Genomic DNA, 22,614 nt, shown 5'->3' with positions numbered 1-22,614 from the left:
CTTCTAGGCTACTGGGCTATTGTAGCACATTATTATCAGTATGTCATAGAAATCTCCCTGAAAAGCCTTCAGTTGATCCAAAATCTGCAGCTACAGCTGCAGCAAGAGTACTAACAGGGACTAGAAAGAGAGAGCATATTTCTCCTATAATGTCTTTTGTTCATTAGCTCCCTGTTAAATCCACAGTCACAATCAAATTTAAAATCCTTCTCATTACATACAAGGTCTTCAATAATCATTTTATCTTAATGACCTCATTGTACGGTATCACCCTATTAGAGTTGAAAGCAAAGATGATTATTTAACAAGTAATTTTAGTTTTATATATTTATGTTATGTATTGAGTTACCAGACATAAAAAAATCCTGAAGAGGTGTTCCTCACAGTGTTACTGGTGGCATGTTCAGGAGGTAGAGCAGGTCATCTGCTAATTGGAAGGTGGTTCGATCCTTGGCTGCTCTACATACCACATCTCCTTTGGCAAAATACTTAGCCCCAAGTTGATCCCTGATGCATCTATAGGAGTAACACTTACATTGAAAAAGCATAGCAAAAAGTGTTTGTGTGAATGAGGCAAGTTGTGTAGTGTGCTCAGTCGCAGAAAAGCACTGTATTATAATCAGTCAACCATTTATCAGAGCTAAAAAGGGAACTCATTGGAGGAGGGACATTCCCCATGAGACACAAGGAAATAGAAAATAATTAAAGTGTGGTATGTTCTGCAGTTATATGTATATACATATATCAGAGGTTCATGGTTTGTACTCATGGGTTGTTTAACAAGATATTACCTCTTTCATACAGTCCCTGAGGCGACCTGCAGCACCTCCCAGGGGAGGAAAAATGAAAATGGAAGGATTCAGGGAGTCTCACGTGGCAAATGGGGGTTTACACTGTGTGTCTGTGTGCTGGTTTTTAAACATGCTTGTTTGCTTGATGGTTGTTGCTGCAGAAACGAATCAATAGCCTCTCCACATGCTTGCAGTGTGTTATCAGTGAAGGTAGCAACAGACAGGGAGAGTCTGGCTGTGATCCGGGTTTCTAACATCATTTCAGATCTACAGGGTGTTCAAAACACACTCAGGCTTCTCAGTTACAAGACTCAGTTTTTTTTGTTTGTTTGGTTTTTTTTTTTTTTTTTTATCTCCGGAGATTAAAAATCTCTTGATAAGTGGGTCTTGGCTAAGACACACAGCAGTACAATCAGCAGTGTTTATACAGACTATTAATACACACAAGTACCCACAGCAAACAGCACAAAATAAGTTTACACAGATATCTGACATCAAAACTAAAATCAAAATTCCAAAACTTAAAGGTGAAAGAAATTTAATGCACCAGAATAATTCACAGTTATACTGTCTGCAGCCTCGAGATCACTAGAATAAATCTAATAAATAATTTTTCTGAGAACAGCTCAGGAGGACAGAGCTGCAAATTTTCCAGATTCACTATGAACTACTGAGGACAGACAGAAGGAGTCTTTGGAAAGTGACAAAAGTTGTTTTTTGTTTCCTTTCTGTCTTCCTGTCTCTCTTCATCGCTTTGATTCCCGTTGGTCTCTCAGCCTTTGGATTCCTTGACTGAAGGCTTTGTTTCTGTAGGTCCTCTCTGAGCTATACAGTGGGGCAAAAAAGTATTTAGTCAGCCACCGATTGTGCAAGTTCCCCCACTTAAAATGATGACAGAGGTCAGTAATTTGCACCAGAGGTACACTTCAACTGTGAGAGACAGAATGTGAAAAAAAAAATCCATGAATTCACATGGTAGGATTTGTAAAGAATTTATTCGTAAATTAGGGTGGAAAATAAGTATTTGGTCACCTCAAACAAGGAAAATCTCTGGCTCTCACAGACCTGTAACGTCTTCTGTAAGAAGCTTTTCTGTCCCCCACTCGTTACCTGTATGAATGGCACCTGTTTGAACTCATCATCTGTATAAAAGACACCTGTCCACAGCCTCAAACAGTCAGACTCCAAACTCCGCCATGGCCAAGACCAAAGAAGCTTTCGAAGGACACCAGGAAAAGTATTGTAGACCTGCACCAGACTGGGAAGAGTGAATCTACAATAGGCAAGCAGCTTGGTGTGAAAAAATCAACTGTGGGAGCAATCATCAGAAAATGGAAGACATACAAGACCACTGATAATCTCCCTCGATCTGGGGCTCCACGCAAGATCTCATCCCGTGGGGTCAAAATGATCATGAGAACGGTGAGCAAAGATCCCAGAACCACACGGGGGGACCTGGTGAATGACCTGCAGAGAGCTGGGACCAAAGTAAGAAAGGTCACCATCAGTAACACACTACAACGGCAGGGAATCAAATCCCGCAGTGCCAGACGTGTTCCGCTGCTGAAGCCAGTGCATGTCCAGGCCCGTCTGAAGTTTGCCAGAGAGCACATGGATGATACAGCAGAGGATTGGGAGAATGTCATGTGGTCAGATGAAACCAAAGTAGAACTTTTTGGTATAAACTCAACTTGTCGTGTTTGGAGGAAGAAGAATACTGAGTTGCATCCCAAGAACACCATACCTACTGTGAAGCATGGGGGTGGAAACATCATGCTATGGGGCTGTTTTTCTGCCAAGGGGACAGGACGACTGATCCGTGTTAAGGACAGAATGAATGGGGCCATGTATCGTGAGATTTTGAGCCAAAACCTCTCTCCATCAGTGAGAACTTTGAAGATGAAACGAGGCTGGGTCTTCCAACATGACAATGATCCAAAACACACCGCCCGGGCAACAAAGGAGTGGCTCCGTAAGAAGCATATGAAAGTCCTGGAGTGGCCTAGCCAGTCTCCAGACCTCAACCCCATAGAAAATCTGTGGCGGCAGTTGAAAGTCCGTGTTGCTCGGCGACAGCCCCAAAACATCACTGCTCTCGAGAAGATCTGCATGGAGGAATGGGCCAAAATACCAGCTACTGTGTGTGCAAACCTGGTAAAGACCTATAGTAAACGTTTGACCTCTGTTATTGCCAACAAAGGTTATGTTACAAAGTATTGAGTTGTATTTTTGTTATTGACCAAATACTTATTTTCCCCCCTGATTTACGAATAAATTCTTTACAAATCCTACCATGTGGATTCATGGATTTTTTTTTTTTTCACATTCTGTCTGTCACAGTTGAAGTGTACCTCTGGTGCAAATTACTGACCTCTGTCATCATTTTAAGTGGGGGAACTTGCACAATCGGTGGCTGACTAAATACTTTTTTGCCCCACTGTACATGCTTCTCTCCTATGCGCTCTGTTTTTGGTTCTCTCATTGGGCAGCCTCTGACCACTCTACCTGACACATCTGTTTCCTGTGTTGGTTCTAACATGTTTTCTTTTCACTTGCTACATGTAAGATATTTTTCTTAGCTCTTCAGTTGAATTAAATTTTATATATACAGTGCCAAATCACAACAACCGTCACCTTGTGGAGGTAAGCACAGATGACATGGAGCTCTTAGTTCTCACTCCTGCTTTATTACTCTCCTCACATCAACTGAACATATCGCGCCACAAAACACAGCAACACACTTCCTCAACACTGGGTGTGAGTGTGGGGTTCTCCTAAAGGAAAAAACAGAATCCATCAGCCTGGTGGTAGGTGGGCGGCCGCGGCGGGGGGCCTGGGCTGGAACCACCTGATCATCCTGCAGAACATGCGCAGGCTTAAGTGTTTCAACAGAGACAACCTCCTGCCGACCTCCAAAGTCCAAAAGGAAATGTTTATGGCCCGGTTTAATAACCCTGTACGGCCCGTCATACAGTGAACGCAATGGAGTCCTATGGGCATCGGAAATATAGAGAGAAGCTGGATGGCTTCTACTCTTCTGCTGACCCCAGGCGGATGTGGCAAGGTCTGCAGCACATCACAGAGTATAAGGTCACCACCAGCACCAGCACCATCAGCTCTACAGGCAGTCTTCTGGATGATCTCAATGCATTCTACACCCGCTTCGAGACCTCCCAGACCCTTCAGACCCCCCAGACATCCCCGACCCCCCATGTCTTCCAGACCTGCCAGAACCCCCAGACTACCCACCCCCACCAGCGGTCACAATAGACCAGGTGCACAAAGCCCTGAGGAGGATCAACCCCCACAAGGCAGCAGGACCAGACAACATCCCGGGATGGGCTCTTAAATCATGTGCCAATGAGATGGCGGAGGTTCTTACCTCCATCTTCAACCTCTCCCTCAGTCAGAACACTGTCCCCACATGCTTCAAGACCACAACCATCATCCCTCTCCCCAAGAAAAGCCCAGCCACCTGACTGAACGACTATAGACCAGTTGCACTCACTCCAATCATTGTGAAGTGTTTTGAGAGAGTGGTGCTGGCCTACATCCTGAGCAACATCACAGACACTCTGGACCTCCTGCAGTATGCCTACCGGTCCAATAGGTCCACGTCAGACACTATCGCTGCTGCCCTTCACTATTCATTCTCCCACCTGTAAAACAAAGACTCAGGGTACTTTTTGATGATTACAGCGCCGCTTTCAATACTGTTATCCCACACAAACTCACTCACAAGCTGGCAACACTCGGCCTGCACCCCGCCCTATGTGACTGGCTACAGGACGTTTTGACTGAGAGGCCTCAGTCTGTCAGGATCGGCAACAGGACTTCAGCCAGCATTATTACAAACACTGGCATCCCACAAGGTTGCGTCCTCAGCCCCATCCTCTACACCCTGTACACCCACGACTGTGTCGCCTCCAACAAAGAAAACATAATTTTGAAGTTCGCGGACGACACTGCAATGGTCGGTCGCATCACTGGAGGGGACGAAGCGGCTTATAGGAGAGAGGTGGCCGGTCTGGTGTGAGGACAACAACCTCACCCTCAACACTGACAAGACAAAGGAGATTATAGTGGACACGAGGAAGAAGAGGAGGCCTCACCCACCGCTGTCTATCCGCTGCCTTGAAGTGGAACGGGTGAGCAGCTTTAGGTACCTGGGCGTCTACATTTTTGAGGACCTCACCTGGACACTGAACACCACACAGCTGGTCAAGAAGGCTCAGCAGCGGCTGTATTTCCTGAGGAGGGTGAGGAAATTTGGTATGTCGGCCAAGATCCTCAGCAGGTTCTACAGCTGCATTGTGGAGAGCACACTGACCAGCTGCATCACTGCATGGTACGGCAGCACTACTGCTATGGACCGCAAACGCCTGCAGAGACTGATAACAACCGCAGAGAAGATCATCAGAACTCCACTGCCCTCTCTGCAGAGCATCTGCCATTGCAGAGTCCAGAGGAGAGCTGCCTCCATCCTCAAAGACCCCACACCCCCCCAACACGGACTGTTCACCCTGCAATAATACAGAGAAAACCCCAACGATCATTTGACCCTCTAGCACTTTGTCAACAGTGAGGAGGAAAAAACTCCCTTTTAACAGAAAGGAACCTGACAGTGTTAGTCATGTACAGTAATATACAGAGGTGAAAGGCTCTCACGGCAGTCGGCAGCTGTCGGAGGAAGAGGTGGGCGAAGAGGTATCCTCCATCATCCGGTCCGAGTAAGGACAGCATGTTTTCCATGAGCTCCAGAGCCGTGCCACCACCCAGGCCTGAGAAGGAGAGAACGCTCTGTGTCGGAGAGGGCATATGCCAAAGAAGCAGCTCCTTAAGGACAGCGTATTTCCCTTGAGCGGGTGGGTCCCAGAGGAGGGTCATCGCGCGACGGGTGGCTAGCGGGTCCAGCGAGGCCACCACATGGTGATACTTCGTGTCATCAGCCGAGATGCCGTGAAGGGCAAACTGAGCCTCCACATGCACGAACCACGACGGGGGATCGTGGAGCCAAAAGTCCGGCAGCTTCAGCGCCACAGCAAAAGCAGCTGCAGCAGGAGGTGGTGGACCGACGGCTGCTGATGCATCCAGAGCGGAGCTGGCGTCATCCTTGACCTGTAGCATGTTCGAGTCTGGAGCCACCAATGTGGAGGTAAGCACAGACGACACGGAGCTCTTAGTTCTCACTCCTGCTTTATTACTCTCCTCATATCAACTGAACACATTGCGCCACAAAACACAGCAACACACTTCCTCAACACTGGGTGTGAGTGGAGCTCTCTAGTGGTGCACCACAGCCTATATTTTAAGGTAGACCCTAAAATACTACATGAAGAGAAAAACCCAACAATCATATGACCCCCTATCAGTAAGCACTTTGGCGACAGTGGGAAAGGAAACCTCCCTTTTAACAGGAAAGAACCTTTGGAAAAACCAGGCTTAGGGAGTGACCGGTTGGGGTGAGAGAAGGAAGACATGACAAACGACATGCTGTGGAAGAGAGCCAGAGATAATGCCTACAGGCTCCTGCTGAAATCCAAATACATGAAACAAACTGACCTTTATTGGCACAGAAACAACTCAGTTCTACCTGTCTGTCAGTGCTTACTTTACTTATATTGGATTTGGACACCTTGCATTAACATGTTACCATAAACAGGTCTTATTTGGTGTTCATTTAGTGTACTTTATTTGGTGCTTCCCAGCAGGAAGACTTCATGACACAGACAGTATGAAGCTTCATCTTCAAAGTAATACCTTCCATTTTGTAAAGCTGGCATTGTTTAACATATTTCTGAAACATGATCAGTCTTTGACTTGGAAAAGTTCAGAGGTCACTACCAAAACATTTGGTTTTTAGGTGAGATTTGTCACAATGGCCACAGGCCGATAGCTAAATTGGACTCAAACGCAGATAACCACAACAGAGACGGCTCGCACGTTTTACAGTGTTTGTTTATTAGATCAACAGGTGAATTTGTGGCAAAGTGTTGCTAATGGTGTGGCCGTGGGTCAGTGGGGTGAACGGGGAATTGGCAGGTAGCGACGGGGACGGAGTGCGTCTGGGAAGAAAAAAAGAACGGGGTTAAGAAGGGGGCAAGCATAGGGTATTTAGCAGAGGTGGTTATGACTGATAATGCTTATGGATAGTTGGGGTAACCTTGGCTTTGAGGGAGAGGTGGTGAGGATCCAGGTGAGTAGTGGCAAAGGCTGGCTGACCTGAGTTCTGCTGTGTCCAAGGTGGTGAGTGGTGGCCGGAGGGCAGGCAGGTGAGGTCCTTTGTATTGCCCCAGAATGCGAGGATAATCCGAGGAGATCTGGGGGTTGAAGGCAGTGGCAAAGAAGGTCCTGGAAAACAATGCGAGGTCATTGACAAACTGGTGTTGAAGAAGAGGCTCAGTGGAGCTTAAATCCTCAACCTGATTACCCAGAATCAGCCTAAGGTGTGCAGGACTGCAGGAGGGATGATGGCTCCACCCAGGGGTGGAGACCAAGGAACTCAGGTGCCTGATGGAACTTTCCAGTCAAACCCCCAGATCCTGAAAAGATTGAGGATGTGCAGCTCTGCCTGTAATGTGAGTAAACAGTTCACGTGCACATTTATCATTTAATGTAATATTTAATATATTTAATGTGTCAATCAGGATGTCAGTGACACTATGACCTGATACCAATAAAACATACATGGATTTATTTACAATTAATCTGGTTAATTACATTCTTGTTTCATTTTGGAACAAACATGGTGTGTTAATAAAGTTTATTTGAACTTCATTGTTTGGTTTAAAACAGTTTCTGGTGCTGTTCAGTTGATTATCAAAGTGAAGTGAACACAGAGCTCATTAGAGGCTGTTAGCATGCCCTTGCACACACACACACACACACACACAAATAAATATACACACACAGATACACACAGACACGCCCACACACATACACAGATACACAGTCTGCAGTAGCAGATTTATGGCTTTCTTTGTGTTTCGCTGTTTTTTGTCCTCAGTTGAACTCGACTGAATCTGAAAAGCCAGATTTTTGGTTTTCTGTTTTAATTTTCAAAGCTCATCGTGGCCACTAAACAAAGGTTGAAGTTCAAAGAAACAACACAAATATAAAAAAAATCTTCTCTTTTTAACTTCAATAAATAAATCTGACTATGCTCAAATCAGACTTTCACCCCTGTATTTTACTGTACATGACTAACACTGTCAGGTTCCTCTTTGTTAAAAGGGAGTTTTTCGCTCCTCACTGTTGCCAAAGTGCTTGCTGGTAGAGGGTCAAATGATCGTTGGGGTTTTCTCTGTATTATTGCAGGGTCTTTACTAACAGAATGTTTTTTTTCTCCTTATTTTAGCAGCTGCTGGGGGCCTGGAGAAGGCGGATCTGTCCAAGGCAGAGAAAGTGTCGGATGGGCAAGAGTTGAGCTGAGTGAACACGCCGATTAAATGTAGAGTCACAAAAATAAGAATAAAAAGTGTGAAAGAGAAAACACATTCATCTGCTGTGTGTCAAGGTGTTGCGCTGGAAAGGGTGGCCAAAGTGCTACAATGACTTTAGCTATTCTAACTACTGCTAGCTTGAAGGCCTGCGGTACTTAGCCGATTAATAGAGGTACATTGATCATATTTAAGATTGAAGCATTAATTAATGGTAGGGCTGATAAAGGTAGGGGTCTAACAGACATGTTGATGGTTTGGAGGAAGGAATTACTGAAGTTAGATCAGAAGTGTCAGGGTTAGTGCTGTGGCAGGGTTAGTGCTGTGGCAGGCAGGACGAGGACCCAATTGCTGGACTCAGAACACAAGAGGGGTAAACTAAGAGAGGAAACAAAAACCTAACACAGGAAACTAGAAACTAAGATCTAAGAGTGTAGGAAACTAGAACCTGGGAAACTAGAAATGAGGAGACAAATGAACATTAAGACAAAGGAGACTAGATGTGAAACGTAGAATACAGAGGAAGAACAGAAACTATTAAAGCACAAGCAGAACCATGAACAACAATAAATCAAAGAATTTTAATTAAACCTGAAACAGTGTGTGACAGAAAGATCAACTGGAGAAAAAAAAATCTAAATAAATATCAATGGCATTGAAAGCAGCTGTACATTATGTTGTGTCTGTGAGATTGTTATGAGTTTTCTCTAATGCTTAAAATTTTATTTGTGAAGCCATTTCTAGTTAATGTTAAAAGAATGGTTCTCTCAATGGTGTTCTGACTTTTTGTCAGCCTGGCTAGAGTGCTATTGGCCATTTATTTTATATGAATTTCTTTCTTCCTAATTATGTCCCTTCATCTATTTTCTTACCATATTAATTATATCTTCCTCTGTCTTTTCCTCACTCTTTTATTGGGACTGCTGTTCCTCATCCAGCACTTCTTCATAGCTAATGTTAGCAACAGCTGCCTCTTGTGATGGCAAGGGCTTTATATTAGTTGTTGTTGGTGCTACTGTTGACTATGCAGCTGCTAAAGTTACATGTTTCTGCATCTGTTTCTAGTTTCTTTCTTTCTCTCAGCTTTTCAGCTTTTCAACCACTTCAACACTACAGTCTGTTGTACAAAGTACACAAGTACACCGGGAAGTTAGGTAAGGAGCCAGTTGTGGTAAGAGATTTGATTGGGCAAACCATTGTCAGTATTAAGAATGAAGCCTGTACCCTGTGTAATTATATATTTGGCCAGATTTCTAGAAATAGGAGCTGCTCCATCAAAGTTGGAATGTTTCTGCTTAATTAGACCCAGTTTTCACTAGAAAGTTTCTGAATTAAAAAGCTCACATTTTTTTTCAGTCCTGGTGTGCTGACTGTAAGCTCGTCTGGAATCTGGTGCAACTAGGTTCCAGAAGTGTGACTGGCTGGCTGCATGGATGAATTCATGACTCATGAGGATAATTCACAGTAAATAAAATGTTTCCACAGAGACCACGCCTACCACACAGTTATTGCCAAATCTGTAGTCAGCTACTCTGACATCATGTTTGCATAATCAGCACTGCAGGATACCTATATTTGTTCACCCACACTGTGAGCGCCTGCTCTTTGTTTTATCAAATCAAATCAAATCACTTTTATTGTCACATCACATGTGCAGGCACACTGGCACAGCACATGCGAGTGAAATTCTTGTGTGCGAGCCCCACAAGCAACAGAGATGTGCAAACACAACAACACAAACGAGCAAAATACAAGAATGAATTTTAACAGAGCTAGCACTCTTTCATGCTGCAACAGTGGTCATGTTAAAGCTTACAAGGAGTGTCTCAAAGTCAAACAAGTTCATTCTTTCACTTCTTTTGAACACTGGAACTCAGAACTCATTGTAACCATTTAAAATTATAAAACAACTTTTGGATAGAGGGAGAGCAGGTCATCTAACAATTGAAAGGTTCGTAGTTTGATCTCCAGCTAGGGCAACTACTGAACTCTGAGTGTGCGTGAATGTAAGATACCTTGCTTAGACACTTACTATACAAGTACCAGTCCAGCCAAAAAAATAGTTTCTATACAGATTCATAGTCAAAGGAGCTTGCAAAGAAACTTCTTTAAGTTGCTTGAAGACGTTTCACCTCTCATCCGAGAAGCTTCTTCAGTTCTAAGGTCAAATGGTGGTGAGTCCCAGATTTAAACCTAGTGGGAGTATCCCCCCACAGAGGGACAAAAGGATCCCCTGATGATCCTCTAATCCCCTGACCCAAGGTGTGAAACTGGGTGTGGGTCCCAATCAGCCAGGGTTTCGAGTGAGCTCATTGTGAAACCTGGCCCCACCTTATCATGCGACTTCCTGAGGCCAGAAATGAATATACAGATTCATAAAAAATCTAAAAACAAAAGATCAACAATACAGACGTGAAGAGGAAAAGAAGACGCTCTTTGTTTTTGTGGTCCAACCGGTTCATGTCTGAGGACATATTCATTCCAGACACACACATGCTCACACACACATCTCTGTACATTTCCTGGTGGAACAGTTAGACGTGGTTACAATGCTTTGTCTCAGCGTTACGTTTCAAACGTTGGTGCTGCGATAACGATCAGCTCAGAGTAATTTAATGCTGATCAGACGAAAGCACGAGGAGTTGAAGTTGAGAAAACATGAAAAAACATTCTGCAAGGAGAAACGAGTTAAAGTCTTCATTAACTGGAGTTCAGTTTAATGATGAACAAAGTCATGCTGGGGCGAGAGGCCAAGGGTCATTTAAAGGAAAACACACAGGAAGCAGAAGCTCTGAGACCACCACTTTGGTTTCATTATGAACAATAAGTGAATGCTGTTCTGTTCTAACCCTGCATCTCTTTGCTTTTCGTGCTGATTCACCACAGGGTCTAGAATAATTTGGATTTAATTCTGTGCTCTGAATGTAAACAGGGCACTTTTAAAGAAGCTCAAAGTGAGTCTGTGCAGATGCCCAGGTGATCGGAGGAGGGAGCAGAGGAGGAGGAGGAGGAGGAAGAGGAGAGGAGGAGTATAAAAAGCTGCTGCTCTCTTTCAGTCGAGTTTAAATACACTTAAGTTTCACCTGATCAGAGCTTCCATCAACCTGCGGATTACCGACATGCTGCAGCGGTGAGTTCATTCTTTAGCTACAAATGAGCCTGCTGGGTCAAGACTGTCTTCAAACTTTGAACCGCTTTAAATGGTTTCACAAAGCTCAAGAGGCACTCCTGCTCTCTGCCTGGAAAAAATCATGAAGCTGATGACTCAGAGTTTTTCAAGAGCTCCTTTTCAACCTTTGATCTGATTCACATTGTACAGTAACACAGAGAGGTGAAATAATTTCAAAGTAAACTACAGCGTGAAGTCTGGCTCTGTGTGGTGCTGCTGTCTGAGTTCAGGCCGTGTTCGGTTGTTTGCTGGCTGAATAAATCCTGTTTCCTCTCACCGACAGTAACACACTGATCCTTAAAGGTTCTCCGCGCTGGCTCGCTATATGTTGGTAAAGAATAGATGCTTTGTGTGTTTCTGAGGAGGAGACACAAAGGAGCCCAGTCATTTAACCTGAGATTGATCACCTGGCATTCATCACTTCATGTTCTTTAGTTTCTTTCCTGTAGTTGTGTTGAGAGAGAAGTCCTAAAATCATGGTTTTTGATTAGATTTCCTGATAAATCTGTCCCTATTCTGGGTTCAGATTTACGTTTAGCTTTGAATTTCCATTTAGACTATTAGCAAAAACATCGAAAACATGTCAAAACCACAGCAACCGATTCATCGAAAAGCTTTTGTTCTTCATGTTTTTACCAAGATAGTCAAATTATGCAAACAGGCTGCAGTCAAATCACACTTTGCAACACTTTGGATTGAAAATTTTGTGTGTGTGTGTGTGTGTGTGTGTGTGTGTGTGTGTGTGTGTGTGTGTGTGTGTGTGTGTGTGTTTTGCAGGTCAACTGTGTTGCTGCTCTTTGTGCTTGTTGCTGTTTCACTTGCAGCTCCAGTCCAGAGTAAGCCATGACATCATTATCATCATATCATTAATCAATCACGTTTATCAGTCTGTAATTTCATATGAAATTATAATTATTTAACAATTCAAGTGTTTTTACAGATTTATTTTACAGATTGTATTAACTGTAGTGACCTAATTAAGGGTCATTAGTATTAAAAGCCCGTAGTCATCAGTTATGATTTTACATGTGGCATGTTTGATGTGAAACATGTGGTCAGTGTGTCTGATGTCATCATTTCTTTTCCTTCCAGAGAGAAACTCAGAAGATGGTAAATATAAGGTTGCTTGCATTAGTTAAAGATTTGACCTTTGATCCTGCCGTTTCAAAAACAATTCAATTTAAATCAGTGTTCAGTCTGTGTCCGAGGTGGTGAGTGGTGGCTGGAGTACCACCTACAGACCTCAGAGGTCGATATATGAAAGTGGGTTTTTTTTTTTCTGTTCCAGAGAGAATTCTGCCTCTGTTGGAGCACCTGAATGGTAGTGCACACACACACACATGCACACACGCACACACACACACACACTATTGTTTATTCTGTTGATTTTGTTTTTAGGTGGCAGGACAAGTGAACCTGTCACAACAGAGCCAGGTAACAATACAACACACACTTCACATTGTTTACACTTCACACTAGACACACACACACACACACACACACACACACACACACACACACACACATAATTCTTTTTCTGTTTCCTCAGATGTTCATGAAAGTGAAGAGCAAACTGAAGGTAACTTTTCTATTCATCTTTCTGCGTAGCTGTTTGCTTACCTGTCCGTGTGCTCACCTGTCCTTCGCTTCCTCTCTCTCTCTCTGTGCTTCAGCTCCTTCAGTTGATGCCACTGGGTCACCAGGTCAGTGGAGCCTGGAGTGTAATTTTTTTTTTCATTCTTAATTTAAAATAAATCTTATCCAGATTACAGCTGTGATTCAGTTCATCATTGCATCGCTTAATCCAAACTCTACCATGTTTTTTCTGTATATTGATTCAGATGTCAGCGATGAAGGTGTTGCCATGACTGACAGCGATGAAGGTGAGATGAAGGTTTTTAGGAGCAGGTCTACTGTTTTATGTCCAGACAAAGAAGGAGGAATGAGCATCTGCACATCTGGTCAGACACAAACGCAGCTGACTGATCCTCTGGCTCAGCGTAGAGCTGTGACAGAGGCTTTATATGCCCAATCCTGCACATCACAGCGGGGCACACAAAAGTATTCGGCCCCCTTGAACTTTTCCACATTTTGTCACATTACAGCCACAAACATGAATCAATTTTATTGGAATTCCACGTGAAAGACCAACACAAAGTGGTGCACACGTGAGAAGTGGAACGAAAATCATACATGATTCCAAACATTTTTTACAAATAAATAACTGTAAAGTGGGGTGTGCGTAATTATTCAGCTCCCTGAGTCAATACTTTGTAGAACCACCTTTTGCTGCAATTACAGCTGCCAGTCTTTTAGGGTCTGTCTCTACCAGCTTTGCACATCTACAGACTGAAATCTTTGCCCATTCTTCTTTGCAAAACAGCTCCAGCTCAGTCAGATTAGATGGACAGCGTTTGTGAACAGCAGTTTTCAGATCTTGCCACAGATTCTCAATTGGATTTAGATCTGGACTTTGACTGGGCCATTCTAACACATGGATATGTTTTGTTTTAAACCACTCCATTGTTGCCCTGGCTTCATGTTTAGGGTCGTTGTCCTGCTGGAAGGTGAACCTCCGCCCCAGTCTCAAGTCTTTTGCAGACTCCAAGAGGTTTTCTTCCAAGATTGCCCTGTATTTGGCTCCATCCATCTTCCCATCAACTCTGACCAGCTTCCCTGTCCCTGCTGAAGAGAAGCCCCCCCAGAGCATGATCCTGCCACCATCATATTTGACAGTGGGGATGGTGTGTTCAGAGTGATGTGCAGTGTTAGTTTTCCGCCACACATAGCGTTTTGCATTTTGGCCAAAAAGTTCCATTTTGGTCTCATCTGACCAGAGCACCTTCTTCCACATGTTTGCTGTGTCCCCCACATGGCTTGTGGCAAACTGCAAACAGGACTTCTTATGGTTTTCTGTTAACAATGGTTTTCTTCTTGCCACTCTTCCATAAAGGCCAACTTTGTGCAGTGCACGACTAATAATAATAATAATAATGGATTGGATTTATATAGCGCTTTTCAAGGCACCCAAAGCGCTTTACAATACCACTATTCATTCATGCTCACATTCATACACTGGTGGAGGCAGCTACAGTTGTAGCCACAGCTGCCCTGGGGCAGACTGACAGAAGCGAGGCTGCCATATTGCGCCATCGGCCCCTCTGGCCAACACCAGCAGGCAAGTAGGGTGAAGTATCTTGCCCAGGGACACAACGACCAGGACAGAGAGCCCGGGGATCGAACCGGCGACCTTCCGGTTACAGATGCGATTCCCAACCCCCTGAGCCACGGTCGCCCATAATAGTTGTCCTATGGACAGATTCCCCCACCTGAGCTGTAGATCTCTGCAGCTCGTCCAGAGTCACCATGGGCCTCTTGGCTGCATTTCTGATCAGCGCTCTCTTTGTTCGGCCTGTGAGTTTAGGTGGACGGCCTTGTCTTGGTAGGTTTACAGTTGTGCCATACTCCTTCCATTTCTGAATGATCGCTTGAACAGTGCTCCGTGGGATGTTCAAGGCTTGGGAAATCTTTTTGTAGCCTAAGCCTGCTTTAAATTTCTCAATAACTTTATCCCTGACCTGTCTGCTGTGTTCTTTGGACATCATGGTGTTGTTGCTCCCAATATTGGGTGGCTGTAGCTCAGGCATGTCATCTACTGATCGGAAGGTTGGTGGTTCGATTCCTGGCTTCACCTAGTCCGCATGCCAAATATCCTTGGGCAAGATATTAACCCCAAATTGTTCTCCGATGCATCCATCGGAGTGTGAATGTTACTTAGAACAATATGCTTGTGTGAATGCACAAGTTGTGTAAAGTGCTTTGAGTGCTCAGAAGAGTAGAAAAGCGCTATATAAGAACAGGTCCATTTACCAATATTCTCTTAGACAACCTCTGAGGCCGTCACAGAGCAGCTGTATTTGTACTGACATTAGACTACACACAGGCGCACTCTATTTAGTCATTAGCACTTGTCAGGCAATGTCTATGGGCAACTGACTGCACTCAGACCAAAGGGGGCTGAATAATTACGCACACCCCACTTTGCAGTTATTTATTTGTAAAAAATGTTTGGAATCATGTATGATTTTCGTTCCACTTCTCACGTGTGCACCACTTTGTGTTGGTCTTTCACGTGGAATTCCAATAAAATTGATTCATGTTTGTGGCTGTAATGTGACAAAATGTGGGGAAAGTTCAAGGGGGCCGAATACTTTTGCAAGCCACTGTAAGATGCCAGCAGGCAGTGCATAAATAGAGCGCAGAGGAAGCAGAAGCAGGAAGCAGATGGAGATGGCTATAATCAGATGTAGCTATATGAAATAAAAGCAACATCAGGAAGAAGGAACACAAAAAGTTGGGCTGAACTCTAGAAGATGTGAAGGGTGAAGGTAACTGTGGTCTCAGTGGTAATCAGAGCACTCTGTACATTGACATCAAAGCTAGGCAAGTGGATCCAGCAGATCCCAGGAACAACATCTGAGATCTCTGTCCAGAAGAGTGCAAACCTAGGTACAGGAACGATACTGTGCAGGACCCTCAAGCTCCAAGGCCTCTGGTAGAGGACTCAAGCTTGAAAGGCTAGACCTCCTGCTGGGATGAAAGGGTTTGTTTTTTTTTACCTGAGTTTTTTTTTTTTAACTCATTAATTACTGTGTGTGTGTTCACCTATCTGTCTATGGGACTGCTGTAGCAGGAGGTAGAGCAGATCATCTACTAATGGGAAGGTCAGTGGCTTGATCCCTGGCTGCTCCAGTCTCTATGCCAAATATCCTTGGCCAAGATACTAATCCCAAGTTGCTCTCCATTCGCATTATGAATGTGTGTGAATATTCAATACAAAGCACTTAAGGATGAGCATGTTTATGTGAACATGTGAATGTTTTAAGGGGTTCCAGGAGAGTAGAAAGGCTCTATACAAGAATCAGTCCATTTAACATTCTGTGTGTTTCAGCTCCTTCAGTTGATGCCACTGAGCCACCAGGTCAGTGAGTGTAATAAAGCTGATTTTAACTTAAAATCCACTTTGAAGTCTGAATTAATCAAATAATTACCCAGATTTTGTTCTTACTCTGTTTCTTTCATGTAAGGTGGTTCAGACATCAGTGATGAAGCTGATGTTACAGCTGACAGCAATGAAGGTGAGAGGAGACAGTCTGTTGTTTCATGCTGAGACACAAATGATGAAACACACACAAAGCATCACTCAAGTTCTATTTATATCTTGCTCAGGTGAAGTTAAAGATTCTCCTGAAGAAACTGAAGGTAATGTTTTCACCTCTCTGTCCAGCTGACTACAACCCAGTAAAGCATGGAAATCTCTTCATATTTGTTGGTGGGTTTGGCTTAAGCATGCAGGAAGGAGCTAGTTTTGAAATGTTGCTTAAAATGTCACAAAGCACAAAGAATCTACTTTGTACACGTCTTTACACATGTTTATCTCCATAGATGCTGCAGAACAGTCAAATGGTAAATATTTTCTTGTCTTTAGTTTTCTTAAACTTTCTTAAACTTGATGGACTGAGACTGAGAGCAAGTACGCAAGCTGAGAGATGAAGGAAGTTAAATTTTCTAAAAACATACAAGGAAAAACATTTTTACCTTTGTTTCTGATCCTTCAGAGGAGACTGAAACACAAGGTTAGGGTGTGGTTTGGTTTTTAAAAATAGCACACTGGAGGAATGAGGAACAAATAGAAAATCAATGTGATAGACACCAAAGCGTTAAAGGGATGATAACAGTCAGCAATAAAGACTGTTCCTCCTAAAAGCAGGACATGCTTCACACGTCTCTGTTTAACCTCCTTTGACTCTTTGTGTTTTTTAATTTCAAACTGTTCTGAAGTAACTACTGTATTGTAATTGTATATGCTACTATTTTTAACTTGTGTAAGATATTTTAACAGAAAAGTAGTTTATCATCATAAGAAAAGCTACTCCAAACTACTCCTGTATTCATTAATTTGGCTGTGAAAGCGCTTAGACATAGAAACGAGAGTTTGTAAGAATGGATGTGAATGGGTGAATAAGTTGTGTTGAGTGTTGGGAAAGTTACTTTTCAAATGTGGACATTTGAAAAGATTACAGATTACAGAATACATGGCCCAAAATGTAGTTTGTGACATATTCCATTAAGTTACTCAATATCCGTAAAGTATTCTCAACATTATGGATTACTTGATATGTTGTCATGCTTTTTACAACTACATGAATGTACTATTGCTGTGTGATTTATTACTATTACTAAAGGCTACTTGCCACCCAGCTAACATTGTTAGCTGCCATTAGCTGAGGTTAATTCATAGACTGCAGACTGTTAGACTTGATGGATAGCATTAACAGCCTGCTAACTGGAAGTAATCATGTGCAGTTCTGAAAGCAATATCAACTAGATTTTTAAATCCTAATATAAGATGAGTAACAGTAGGGTGGACATTAGGCAAGGCTGCACTTTTTGCAGTGATCTCATATAGAAAAAGAAAAGTCTGTATCAGTAATATGTTTTCTTTCTGTCTGCTTTCAGAGCTGTACATGATTATTTGCAGCTAGCAGGTTGTAATGCAGCCTTCAGTAATAGTAATAAATCACACAGCAATAGTACATCAAATATACTACAAGGTAGTTGCAGTATGCTAACATCAGTTTTTAAAAACGAACTTACTTCCAGATGTTTCTTTAGGTTGAAGTCTTTTGACGCTGAGAGCAGTTTGGTTGTTGGCAAACAGAGTTTCCCATATGAAAAAGAAATAGTAAAAACTTATATTCTTCAAGGGATCTTATATCTGTTTTCACTCTTGTATGCTTTTCATACAAGTTTCACACAAGACAGATACAAACTTTATAAGATTTATATATATCTTTTCCATATGGGTTGCATTGAACGCTCAGATTTCACCCATTCCTTTCTTCTTTAAACGTGAAGTGGTGTCGGAATTTCCAAGTAAGAAATGCATTCCTGCCCGTGCACTGCTGGTTCGGTTGTGCTGGCTCCAGGTCCACTGTGTAACTGACACCACCAACATTAACAGGACACGTACATTAGAGCTTCTTATTGCGTGCTTTGTTTGGGTTTAGGACAATGCGTGGAATTACCAAAATTAGAGAGGGGATAGCCTAACATATGAAACAGGTAATGACTGCCGTGTAATCCATTTATTTCAACAAAGTAACTGTGTTCTAATTATCACCTATTTAAGCAGTAACTGTAACGGAAAACAGTTACTCATATTTTGTATTTAAAAACGTAAAGCTGGTACATGGATTCCGTTACTCCCCAACAATATGCGTTGACTAAAGCACTTTGAGTGTTCCAGTAGAGTAGAAAAGTGCTGTATAAGAACCACACTTTTTCCCATTTAACAAACTTGAGTAGTGTAGTGCATCTGTAGCTGCTGGAAAGTTGTTAACAAGTAAAATTCTGAAGGGGTCCTGGTCTGTGCCGACTATGTCATTGATATGTCAGCCACAGAAATGTGCATGTCAAGGTTCACTTTACTTCTAAGCCAAATGGCAGTCTCGTCAATTTTAGGAAGTCAGCAATAAAAATCTCATTTATTAATTTATTAATATGATGATTATTAATATGAGTATATCTGAGCAATTAACAACTCAGAGCTGGCACACATTACCTGGTGGGATGATCATCAGGTCTGTCAATCATTAAGAAATGAGGGAGTGCAGCGTGAAGCAAAACCAGTTCAGCATGTGTCCTCCTTCCAACCTTTGGGTGACGTCCTCAGGAAGTGTGTTAAATGATGAGGAGTGTTACAGCTCTTATTGAAGCAGAATCCATGATTCATAACAAAGTTTTTTTTTACTTTCTGTGTAAGCACAGTTGTAGGACAATGAGCTTATTCCTCATGTTCATCACAGACATAATTATTATCTGCAATCCACAGAGACTGCAGAGTCTGTGCCCGAAAACAGCGCCGACACCAGCACGGAGTCTGAGCCAGCACCTAATGGTGACAAAGAAGATGAGGGGGAGGCATTGAGTGATGAAGAGCAGGAAGTGAAGGAGAAGGGAGATGAAACGAGTGAAAAAGATGCCAGTGAGGAGGAGGAGGGGGGGGAGGTGGTGCCTATCATAGAAGAGGACAGCAAAGAGGAAACTCCAGCTGAAGAAGACAGCCAAATGAATAACAGTGAGATTGAAGACATGGTGGAGATAGAGGAGAAGGAGAAAGAGGCTGAGGAGGAAGAAACAGAAGAGGAGAATGAGGAGGAGTTCAAAGAAGTGGAGGAGGAGAAGGAGGAAAAAGAGAACGATAATCAGGATGAGCTAGGGGAGGATAAGCAGGATGAGCTAGAGGAGGAGAAAGAGGAGGAGGATGAGCTAGAGGAGGATAAGAAGGAGGACGAGCCAGAGGAGGAGGAGCTAGAGAAGGAAAATGAAGAGAAAGAGCTAGATGGGGATAAAGAGGAGGATGAGGCAGAAGAGGAGAAGGAAGAGTTAGAGAATGAAAATGAAGAGAAAGAGGAAGATATGGATGAGAAGGAGGAGCAGCGGGAGGAACTGGAGGAAGGAAATGAGGAGGAGCAAGAGATAAAGGAGGAGGAAGAGGAGGAGGAGGATTTCAAGGATGAATCTGAAAATGCAGATACTGAAGAACCTGATGAAATTGATGATGGTCTGGACTCCACTGAAGGTAAAAAATGATGAACTGGTGTGATTTATGTCACAAATTCATGTGGTCCCAAACAACAATCAGAAAATCCAGAGTGAAAAATCAGAGGCTGACAACGAAAACACTCTTGAAGAGTTCAAAGACCAACTTAAAGAATTTGAAGTCATTAATAGACAAAGATTTAAGATGCTAATGAAGGAAAACATTCACACAGATATTAGATGAGTTTCATTTGAAAATCTCAACTGGGATTAGAGGAAGCAGACAATAAGACTAAAAGTTCAGATGAAGGGAGCCACAGGTTCTTAATTCTTATTCTTGTTACAGCAACACCTGCTGGTGAACTGGACCAATCAGATGATGCCACCCCCGTCACCAAACAGGGTAAATTTCATATCACATCCGCAGCCAATCACATTTCAGACAGAGTCAAATCTACTTCTTCTCTGAGAAGCACAAAGCGGAAACATGAAGTGTTTTACATCTTGTTGAAGTAAAAATGAACATCTGTGTTTTCTTGTAGCTACCAGTTAGATGCTTCGCCTCTGAGCTGTGGGAGCTCAGCAACTGCAGGTACCATACCATATTGTTTTCACTGATGGAGACAAACCTCTCCATAATCACAGATTATAGGAAAACACAGTCTTAGTTTTCATGGGACCTATTTAAGTTCTCCAAAGCCCAGAGTATCCTTTTCCTATAAAACATAGGAGTAGATCCTGAAAATGTTCATGCTAAAGGAACCATACATTAACAAACCAGATGGTGACATATCTTGAGAAAAATAAGTGCATTTTCAACAATAATGTGTCATTTCTTTCATGTAGTCAATCTAACGTTATTAAATGCTCATTAGAATCTAAGTGCTGGGTGCGTCTTATACTAGTTATACTAGTACTAAATTTAACTTCCTTTGACTCCAAAAATAATGTGTACAGATTAGAAAAAAACTTTACTTTTCTACTGACATCATTTGGAGACCTCTGACTCGTTTTTCACCAATTCAAGGAACATTTTTTTAAATTTTGTTTTCACGAAAGTGTGACTGTTTGCAGCTTCTATAGATGTGATGTTTGCTTTGAGAGTGTTGATGGAGAGGACTATAGAGAAGGTTGGTGTTCGCTGTGTCTTTGTGGATCACCAGCTGCTGAGAGTAGCTATGGTACTGCATGAGGAAGTATGTGTAGGGAAGGATGGTGGTGCAGGACATTTATGAGGACAGAGGGTGACAGGTGAGTTCAAGGTAGGGGTGGGATTACATCAGGTCTGCCCTGAGCCCTTCTTGTTTACTGTGGTGATGGACAGGCTAAGGGATGAGAGCATGGACCTCCCAATGCAATCCTCCACCTGCTATCCTTGAGCCTCTACTCTCCAGGTATGCCTCTGGAGAGAGAAGGAAAGTGAGTAAAAGCAAGGCAAGAATACATGTGAATGAGAGGGAGACATGTAAGGAATACAGACGGTGAAGGCAGATGAGTTTAAATACCTGGGCTTAGTGGTCCAAAGAAAGGTGAAGAAGAGAGTGCAGATAGGGTCGAGACAAACATCAGGGGCGATTTGTGACAGAGCATAGCAGCAGCAATGAAAGGGAAGGTTTAGAAGATAGTAGTGAGACCTGCTGTGATGGATGGTTTGGAGTTAAAGATATTAGGATGAGCAGGATGGACTAGAAATCAATGAGAGAGTGGATATATCGGATAAAGGATGATGAAGATGAAGCTATAGGAAGAAAAGAGGAAGACCTCAGAGGAGGTTTGTGGGTGTAGTAAATTGGGGCATGCAGAGGGCTGATGTGACAGAGGAGGATACAGGGATAGGAGGAGAATGAGCACCTGATAGAGAAGGAAAAAGGGAGTGGAGTGGCTGCAGGCCATATGTAATAATTGTTACTGTGAAGAGTCCATCCCAGATAGACTTGAATCAGTCACTGAGCAGTGAAGCGGTATGAAGTGAACCGAGGTTTTCTGTGCTGTTTCCTGACAGAGCCAAGCCCACAGCCTCCACAGTGGAATCCAGCTGCCATGACTTCAACAACCTAAACTGCATGAATTTCAACGTTCAGCCAACTGTTGTTTCCTCTCCCCATTTTCTAGCAGTGTCTGTTTTAACCTCTGGCTTCTTTGGTTTTCTCAGATAAAAAAAAGAAATGTCTTTCACCTGCTGACTGTCTTCTTTTCTGCCATGTGTCTCTCTTTCCAGCTTCTTGTCTGCAGAAATATTAAATCAGCTGCTGAGCTCAGATCTGTTTTGTGTGTCTGATTTCACACATTAACATGTACATAAGTCCCTCTTTAATTTACAGAGAATGTTTTTAAGGACGTGAAAAACCAGTCAGTGGTGTATACAGAGGAACTGCTAATAAAGTTTGAATTGTCGAAACCTCATCGACTCTTTCTTCCAACAGTCAGCATGCTTCTCTGAACCAGTAATGACTTGATTTCAGTCTCACATTTTTATCATAAAATGTGACGTTATTGTTCAGAAGCTGGAGCAGAACTGAGATCGGGAAGGACCAACAAGTGTATGCTTTACTCATTATTTAGAAAAATAACTGATGGCTCATGTGGTAGAGCAGGGTGGCCACCGGTGAGA

At 42.9% G+C, this 22,614-nt stretch overlaps 1 protein-coding gene across 2 annotated transcripts; it reads left to right on the top strand.

The window, feature by feature from the left end:
• The first annotated feature begins 11,238 nt into the window (after positions 1-11,238).
• Positions 11,239-22,401, top strand: LOC120727061 (myb-like protein X). 2 transcript variants are annotated; one of them, XM_040021195.1, is made up of 16 exons: positions 11,240-11,360; positions 12,177-12,235; positions 12,492-12,509; positions 12,688-12,720; positions 12,798-12,833; positions 12,949-12,978; positions 13,073-13,102; positions 13,241-13,282; positions 16,351-16,380; positions 16,487-16,537; positions 16,629-16,661; positions 16,845-16,865; positions 19,294-20,043; positions 20,350-20,406; positions 20,546-20,595; positions 22,006-22,401. In XM_040021195.1, the coding sequence occupies exons 1-15, from the start codon at positions 11,350-11,352 to the stop codon at positions 20,554-20,556; spliced, it is 1,212 nt and encodes a 403-aa protein (XP_039877129.1). In that variant the 5' UTR covers positions 11,240-11,349; the 3' UTR covers positions 20,557-20,595; positions 22,006-22,401. The 2 variants fall into 2 exon arrangements, with proteins under 2 accessions (XP_039877130.1, XP_039877129.1); XM_040021196.1 differs by lacking the exon at positions 16,845-16,865 and having other exon boundaries at positions 11,239-11,360.
• The last annotated feature ends 213 nt before the right edge of the window (positions 22,402-22,614 follow it).

Source organism: Simochromis diagramma, unplaced genomic scaffold, assembly GCF_900408965.1.
Source record: "Simochromis diagramma unplaced genomic scaffold, fSimDia1.1 OVJJ01000753.1, whole genome shotgun sequence".
Classification (NCBI taxonomy): Eukaryota; Metazoa; Chordata; class Actinopteri; order Cichliformes; family Cichlidae; genus Simochromis; species Simochromis diagramma.
Note: the sequence above shows the minus strand (reverse complement) of the source record. Positions and strands in the feature narration are given on the sequence as shown.